This window comes from Boleophthalmus pectinirostris, unplaced genomic scaffold (genome assembly GCF_026225935.1).
Source record: "Boleophthalmus pectinirostris isolate CB_2022bp ecotype Guang Dong unplaced genomic scaffold, ASM2622593v1 HiC_scaffold_1, whole genome shotgun sequence".
NCBI lineage: Eukaryota > Metazoa > Chordata > Actinopteri > Gobiiformes > Gobiidae > Boleophthalmus > Boleophthalmus pectinirostris.
This window is the reverse complement of record NW_026570970.1, coordinates 25,257,611-25,266,186: the sequence shown is the minus strand read 5'-3', so window position 1 is coordinate 25,266,186 and position 8,576 is coordinate 25,257,611. Positions and strand designations below refer to the sequence as shown.

The 8,576-nt window shown below is 38.0% G+C and overlaps 1 protein-coding gene across 1 annotated transcript; it reads right to left on the bottom strand.

The window, feature by feature from the left end:
• Window positions 1–1,482: 1,482 nt before the first annotated feature.
• Window positions 1,483–6,701, bottom strand: LOC110156088 (high-affinity choline transporter 1-like). The gene is made up of 6 exons (XM_020920273.2): window positions 6,546–6,701; window positions 6,314–6,462; window positions 5,455–5,598; window positions 5,229–5,382; window positions 2,913–3,130; window positions 1,483–2,136 (listed from the first exon to the last, which is right to left on the bottom strand). Exons 1-6 carry the CDS (start codon window positions 6,676–6,678, stop codon window positions 1,483–1,485), a joined length of 1,452 nt encoding a protein of 483 aa, XP_020775932.2. The 5' UTR covers window positions 6,679–6,701.
• Between the last annotated feature and the right edge of the window lie 1,875 nt (window positions 6,702–8,576).

The window sequence follows — 8,576 nt, the reverse complement described above, 5'->3', positions numbered from 1 at the left end:
TAAGCACTGAGCTTTCAGATATTGAATTATAAATTGATATAGTGACAGGCCTAATTCAACCATTGATCTCTGAATTAAGGCATAAGTTCCTAAGTGAAAACAGACTTAAACATACAACATCAAACCACAGGTGAACAAAGACAACATAGAAAGTAGTTACTGGCCGGAGTCTCATACTGTACATAGCAGGAGCCTTGAAGGGACTTATTCTCTGTCTCTGTACAGTAGAAGAAAACTGACCATCACTGCAGCGTTAATCAAATGTCCCGAGGGCTAATCAGGGACAGGATCAATACTGACCGGCCCCTCCGCCAGCGTCCTGGACTAACACTCATTTCCTGTCTCCTCTAACCTGCTGCGCTCAATAAAAGGTTTAGGACAAGGAAACAAACAATCATAAACACCCACACATACAACAATTCAGATATTTAAGACCATTTATCACTGACCTGGGCAATGAGAGGAGCTTAAACATTTAAACACTTGGAAAACAGTCTGCCAATGAAGGTATGAACCATATTAAAAATATAACCGCTTATATGCAAGAGCTGCAAATAGACATACTTAATGAATGTAGGCTAGAAAGGTTCATATTTGGACCATAATTTACTTCATCAAATATACCAAACATATGTAAACAAAGACATCATTCCTTAACAGTTTTCTTACTCTGCAATCCATTGCAATATCTTTTTTTTTTTTTTTTTTTTTTTAAGTTCAAGATCTTCTTCAGATACCTAAAGAGTTTGTTTGTATATCCACACACTATTGAACAGCACTGGCAAGTACCAAATTTACTGGTACACTTTGGCTTTGAATATATGAAATTTTATGTGATTATATTTTTAGTAATTGATTTATTTTTATCCTAAGAAATAGATGCAATGGCTTTGTGGATGGAGTCTCATTTAGAAAATTGAACTCTGTAATTAATTAGTAGTGTGACTGATGTTCTGAGTCATGATCTTATTTCTTAGCTAATTTGCAAGTAGCTCTGGATCTTGGCAAAATGTGAAGGGCAAACTTCTGCATGGACCATCAAAGACACCACTTAACAAAAGGACAATTTTTTTTTACACAGTGTTTAACTATCTGCACCTTAAAACATTATTGCTCTATTGTCTACTATGCAAATTAAATGTAAAAAAAAAAAAAAGCCTAAGACCTGATCTGAGGTCTATACACACACATAAACAGTATCGACACAATACAATTTTTATGATTAGATATTGCACTTTTCTCTTTACCAAAGCAGTCCGTTGTTCAAATATCCTTCAGTCAACTTTAGCAGCGTCAGTCTGGTTCTGTTGAGATGTTCCTTTGTCACACAAATTTGATTGAAAATTTTACTTCCTCAGACCTCTCCTTAATAAAAAGCATAAACTTGTATAGTCACTTTCTATGCATCCAGTGTGGCAGTAGCAAGTTTCCTGAAGAATACATCCTTTTACATTGTAGTATCTTAAAATTGATTTGTGCCGCTTAGTCCTCATTTTCAGATGGCTCAGGACTTGATCCACCATCGTCGCTCAAGATCTCAGTGTTTGTAAATGTCCCACCCCGTGATGCTCCCAACGCTTGTCTGACCGGTGCCATCTCTGCTAATCTAATATTATCCTGGTTGTTAACTAGTGTAGTCTTGTCCATAATCTCCTTGCTATGCTTGGACACCACTGCATCCAAAAAGTCATATTTGTGGGACAGCATACCACTTTCAAATAAATATTTAGTCAGATATGAAAAGCCAATGTTAGCCAATAATGAAGCTAGCATTGAAACAGATTTGAATGGGAAACGTTGCTGGATAAAATACTCCACATCCCCTGTAAGATGGTGGACCTTCTCTTGAGTAACCCAGCCGGGGTAGTAGATAAACGGGGGTAGTTTGAGGTAGGGTTCGCCTCCACCGATGCGCAACAAAAGTCCAAAAGTGTAGCCAGCCACAGAGCCATATGTATTAGTCCCTTTGACGAACAAAACACTAAGAAGTTGAGGAAAGATGATGACGTAAACCAGATCTGAACTCAAGTACCAGAGGCCATAGACAGATCCAGTTAGTAAAGCCATGGCAGTAGCAGCTGCTCCAAAAACAAAGATTGTGCAGCGCATCACCCATACTATTTCCCAGTCCGATGCCTGAACAAGAGAGAAAAACGTTCAAAATGAAATTAAGTTCAAGATGCTTCAGTAGTCTTATGGGATTATCAGAATGTCACGCAAGCACTAAACTTAAATGGTTGCATCAAGATAAGAAGTGGTTCTTCAACTGCATTATGCAAAGTCCCTCTGGTAGTAATACAGATTAACTGATGTTTTTGATATCCTTTGGGCTTCTCTCTAAAAAGTCATGGTAAGTGAAGCACCCGGGAACCCATTTCTGAATATTGAATTAGACATGGTCAGTACTACCAAGCCAGACATTGTTTAGCCTATACTGTACATGTTTTACTCTAAGTTGATTGGTGAACATGAAGTACCAAAAAAGAAAAGAAAAGAAAAGAAAAGAAAAAACACAATCACACACAAGGAGTAACATGCAAACTTTGCACAAAATGGCCCCACAACCAAAAAGGATGAGACCAAGGTGCTGGCCACTCAGTCAATGTTTGATGCTGATACAGTCAAATATCTACCATGAATCAAATTTAAAACAAGTGAAGAAGAGAATAACATGCATAAAATACAAATATATAAGATAAGCATGCAAGGGCAGCAGATTTGTTTTGTGAGAACCACAAATCGAAAAAGTCAAAAGAACCAGAAAGTTTTGATTAATTTGGCCACTTTTTCTTTACAACAAACAAACAACAGAAATGACAGAACAAAAACTGAAATTGATTTATTGATTGTTGTTCAGACTTTTCTAAAATTGGTGTAGCAGTAATTGTATTATTATCATTGTTGGCACTTACCGATTGTCGGAAGGCCTCTTGATAGATGTTCTTGGCAAACATGGAGCTGGCGGAGAGGATGGATGAGTCTGCGGATGACATCACAGCCGCTGAGACCGCCCCCAAACCAAAAAAAGAAATATAGGGCGGGCACAGGTGTTGGAGGACTATGGGTAAAATCATGTCCGACTCATCTTTGTCCTTTGGAGCTAAAGATCCATAAGTTGTCTGGTTCCAATCTGCAAGACAAAGGATTGAGAGTGGGCCAAGAGATAAATATTTTAAGCATCAAAAATACTCAGAGTTATGCGATGGATTTTTAAAGCTAGTACAGTAGGGGCAACAATAAAATGCTGTTTGCACTGTTACAATTTCTGTACGTACTTCTGTTATTTTCTACTGTTTTTACCTTTTTAAATATCCAAGTGTGGTTTAAAGGTGAAGTTTGTAACTTTTCTGGTGGAGGAACCTCCTCTACTTAACAGTATGACATTAAACTTATCTATTTCTTTAGAGCCAAATAGGTGATGCCACAACAGCAAGTTACCAATCAGATCTGTGGTGGGGTGATCCAGCTCACAGTGTGAAAGTATGTTTTTCATTCAAGGTATTGTTTCAGCAATAAAACACCTTTAATGCAATAAATACAAGATAAGTTTAATGCCACACAATGGAACATACCAGGCAGAGCAACCTCTCGATGGAGAAAGCAGGTGATAAACCCCCCACCAGAAAAGTTACAAAGTGCATCTTTATTTTTTCTATATTTCAAACCTTTAATTAAGCGATGGCAATACAAACAGTCAGTTTAGTTTCATGAGATGATTGATTAGTTTACAGTTGTGCAACATCAACTTTGAGTAATGACCCAGCGTTGTTGAATATATAATGCTCTTTAATTGGATTTTAATTGACTTTTTCATTAATAATCATTGAATTAATAATGTTTCATACTTGAAGCATTGTAAAGTATTATCAATATTGACCTGACATTTTGACATAACTGAATCGAGAAATACAGATGAACAAAGAGGTTGTATTAATCAAATTCAGTAGTAATTCACAAGTAGTGTTAAAGCTGGACAATTTTGAACATATACTGTATCTAATGGCTACTAATTATAAGTCAGTTTATTTAAAAAATAAAAATATAAAATAAATATTCAGTTCACAGTGCACATTTTAAAACATCCAGGAGTAACAGTTGAGGAAGGACTGAAATATTAACTGCTAAACAACAACAGTCACAGGTAAAATTTATAAATACACTTTTAATAGCCTTAATAAAGTATGAACCTTAATTCATAATGAACTAGAATGATCCAGGCTAAGTAACTAACCTTTTGTGGTTAATTTTACATTTACATTTACATTTTGTTCTAGACTATGTGTTGACTATGTGCTGACTATTATTTACAAGACAATGCAGAAAATATCAAGATACTAATTTCTGTCGATATGGCCCAGCCCTAGTTGAATGTACAAAGCAGGTATACTGGAGGTGTTTAATCTCATCTGACTGGGACTCACTACTGCTCTGGGTTCAGCTGGCCTTTACGTCTCTCAGCGGGACAGTGAATCATGTTTGCTCTTTCACCTGCCCCCCACATCAGTCTGAACCTACCAACCATTTCAACTGTATCACATAACATTAAGATATCTGTCTGCATCTCTCCCGTCTTCCTGGCTGTATCTCAAAATCTTAAGCTAATTAGCGATTACATAGAAACCGCCTCGACCAAAATAACGAGCTCCTCCTCAGATGTAATATTCACCAAATCATGGTCTGGTGCACTCCCGTACGGCTCGTGACAGGATACTTCTGCCTCCTGATACTGTATCTCTCTGTATTTTCACGTCTAAAAACAGTCAGTAAACATGTCGGCTCTGCTTTGATCTGTGGCTCTGTTTGAATAAAGGATCACTCTTCTGGACGCAGCCACTGACTTGTGATGTTTCATTCACTGCTTAATCAATGTGTGTGTGTGTGTGTGTGTGTGTGCATGCACCTAATTCACAGATTACCAAGAGATTTGGTTTCATGTGCAATTTAGTCTTAATAGATTTGTGTTTTTATGCTCTATATAAATATGTTAGTAGCACCCATGTCTTTTAGGTTTATTTTTTATTTTGAAGAACTTCTTTTTGAGAATATTGCAAGCCTAACTTTTCCATTCCAGTCATGGCAGAAATTATCCTAAAACATCACTGATGGCACAACTTTGAAGTACATACATGCACAATTCACGTTCATGCAGACAAGGTACATATGAGGAACCATGCTGATCAACAAAGTAATCGAGTGAAGGTAAAAATACATATATAAATTGTCATTACCAGTGGAAGCTCCTATGGCTCCAATCAGGACGGAGGGCACAGCCATAACTAGACAGCCAAAAGCCGCGAGGAAAGAGAGCACCTGTGCGTATGTGGCTGAAGAGGCTGAAAGAACCCTCTGAAAATACACCTGCCATGGGATCCCCCCTAACATCTGCAAACAGATCACCAGTCAATATACTGCACAGAAGTTATAACCTTAAAGAGCTGGGACCTTATGACATACCAATAAACAGAAGTTGTCAGCCCACAGCCACTTGTCCTCAGGCACAATCTTCCCCAGCCATGGACTTTGGTAGATCACTTCTTTAGCAGTGATACTGATGTCTGACACAGCCGGGTTGGACAAAGCAAAAGGCACGCTGATCCACTATAGGGAAAACAGAATGTGTTCAGTCTTGTATAAGCATCAAGGTATACTTTCATTATCCCCATAGGAAAATTTCTTCTCTACATGCTGCAGTGAAGCACCCAGAACCCATTTCTGAATATTGAGTTAGACATGGTCAAGACTATGAGCTAGAAGTTATTAACCTATACTGTGCTTGTTTTAGGTTGATTGAGGAACCTGAAGTACCAAAAGAAAACACACCCGCACACAAGGAGTAACATGCAAACTTTGCACATAATGACCCCACTCAACCCAAGAACCAAAGTGGTGAGACCAAGGTGCTGGCCACAGTCATTTTTTGATGCTAATGTAGTCAAATATCAACCATGAATGTAAGACCCACTTGTAAGAGGCTGTTAAAAGTACGAGGGGTCTAAAATCAAACACAGTGTTTAAAGTCAGACTAAATACCTAAACTCCACCCACAAGATTGTAGTAGCAAAAAAAGTTAATTTAACCTAAAACTAGGTCCTGGGTTTCATTCAATGATGAGTTTCCCTTGTGTTTTCTCAACCTCTAAGGACTAATCTTCCATCCAGTCTTTGCAATTTCTTTGAAATAATTGCATAACAACAAATAAGGTGCTTTACTTTTCTTAAAAAACAAAAACAAAACAACAACACTTCAATCAGTCTCAAACTCATAGATGTCACATATTTGGCTATAGCTTTTTTATGCCCAGCCTAAAATTTACCAATCCAAGAAAGATGCAGAAGAGCTGGACCACATCCGTATAGGCCACAGAGTAAAGTCCTCCCACCAGAGTGTAGAAGATGGCTATGAGAGCTGAAATTACTACTGACATGTTGATGTTTATGTCTACGATGACACTCAGAGTGGCACCTGCAAACAAGACCAATTATATTTTCCAGATAAGTTAATTAATATATTTCCATTTTAATGATTTCAGTTAACTGAGAACGTACCCAGGGCAGACAAAATGGCGGCTGACCAGAAGATTTCTCCCATGAGCGCTGGGATGAAGAGCAGTCCACCCATCCTCTTCCCGTACAGCAGTTGGAATGGGTCCAGCATGGTGACGTATCCTTGAGAACGCATCGGCTTGGCAAAGAAAAGGCCTCCTGAGTGATGCAAACCATTTAAGTAAGTCAGACAAATGGCCAGTCATTTAATGAATGAATGAATAGGGAGAACTTTATGAGTCACCACAGTAAGCAAGGTACACTACTGCTGTCTGGGTGTATTTGGACAGTTTATTTAAGGTAAAATACATCCTACTTTAAACAGGTATACTACCATTAATACAATTTCTTTGAGTCTCCTTTTCATAATTAAATTGGCCCACTCAAAATAGCATATACCACAGTCAGTAAAGTTGGTTGTACAAGCATGAACAGCAGTACGCAAAATCTATTTATAATTATAATTTGGGCAGTCCACAATAATGCTACATGAAAAAGAATACATTTGGACTTCATGCACTGTGCAATATTCAGCTTTTAATCTCAGCATAGCATTTTTCATGAGTCTAAAGGTATATATATATGTAGGTTTAATTGTCATCAAAGTGAAGTGTTCTTACCCACTACTAGACTGAGAGCGTATCCAAACGGAGCTTGTGCCCAGGCCAGTCCATAGTCGGGCAGATACACATACTCTGCTGTCCCGTTGATGTAGCCCCCACCTACCCATGTGGCTGGAGAGAACAATATGCAGTTTGAATGCAATGTTTAAGAATGCATTGACATTATGCAACAAATTCTATTCAGTTTGTGTGTTGCAAGGATTAAAGTTGATTGATAATACAGTAATATAATTGGTCCATTGCCAATATTCGTCACGTGAGGTGTGTATTTGCACTGTTCTGTATGTCTTACACTTAAGAGTCTTAGGTTTAAAAAAAAAAAAAAAAAAAAAAAAAAAAAAAACTAAAAAGATGTGCCATGGTTGTACGTAAAAAGCATTTCCATACTGTGCGCACCGAAACTTTTGAGAGAAATTTTTGCACAGTTAGCAAAACGACCAAAAACTAGTAAAACACACTCTAAAATGTTAAATGCTAGGTGATGGACGTCAAAAAAACTCACCAGTCATCGTGAATCCGCCAACGAACAGTCCAATGTCCCTTCCTCCGACCATGATTCTCTCGCTGCGGTCTCCATCAGCAGTAACTCCGGAGTTTTTATTCTTCCACGCAGCCCAAATTCCCACAAACAAAATCAAAACGTAAAAAAGCACAATAGCCACGAGACCCTCGATATGAATTGCCATCTTCTTCCTCTGGTCCGCGTAACTCCGCCGAGATCAAGTGCTACTGTGCGCCCTGGACCAGTGTCATGGAGAGCTAAGGGAAAGAGACAGTCGAGTGATTGAGACGAGAGCGCACGGGACAAAAGGCAGAACCAAGACTAATCTTTCTTTAAATGGAGTATTAACATTACTACAATAATAGCCACACCACTTGTCCTAATTACTTATTATCTTACAAAGGCACTGGTAGATTATAAAGCTATTTCAAGGATAAAGAAATAGAAACTGTACTAAAGGGAATTATTTTTAATTAGCTGACTTTACTGATAGTCAAGATGACGAAGATGATTTTCCCTACAGCTCTAAATGACCAAAACCACGAAGAGCTCATTAACTAAAAGAATTGTGGGTTTTACATTGTCTTACAGTGGACCTCATAAAATGAAATTGTTCATTTAGGTTATGTAATCACGTTTGACTGATAATGTGAGCTGAGTATCTAAAATTCAAAGTATCATGTCAGAAATGAAGACTGTTTAGTCAAAGCTATGACGGGTAGAGCCCGTATTAGACTCTACCCAAAGCATGTTTAGTTTGCGCACTGGGCGACATTATAAGTACCAACTAATTGATACTTTTTGGAAACATCCTACTTATAAATCAGTTTTTGTTGCACACGTTGTTCGATTGCGTAAAAGTGAACGTCTCTTTTCCAACCATTACGCACGGTCTAAAATGGCCAAACA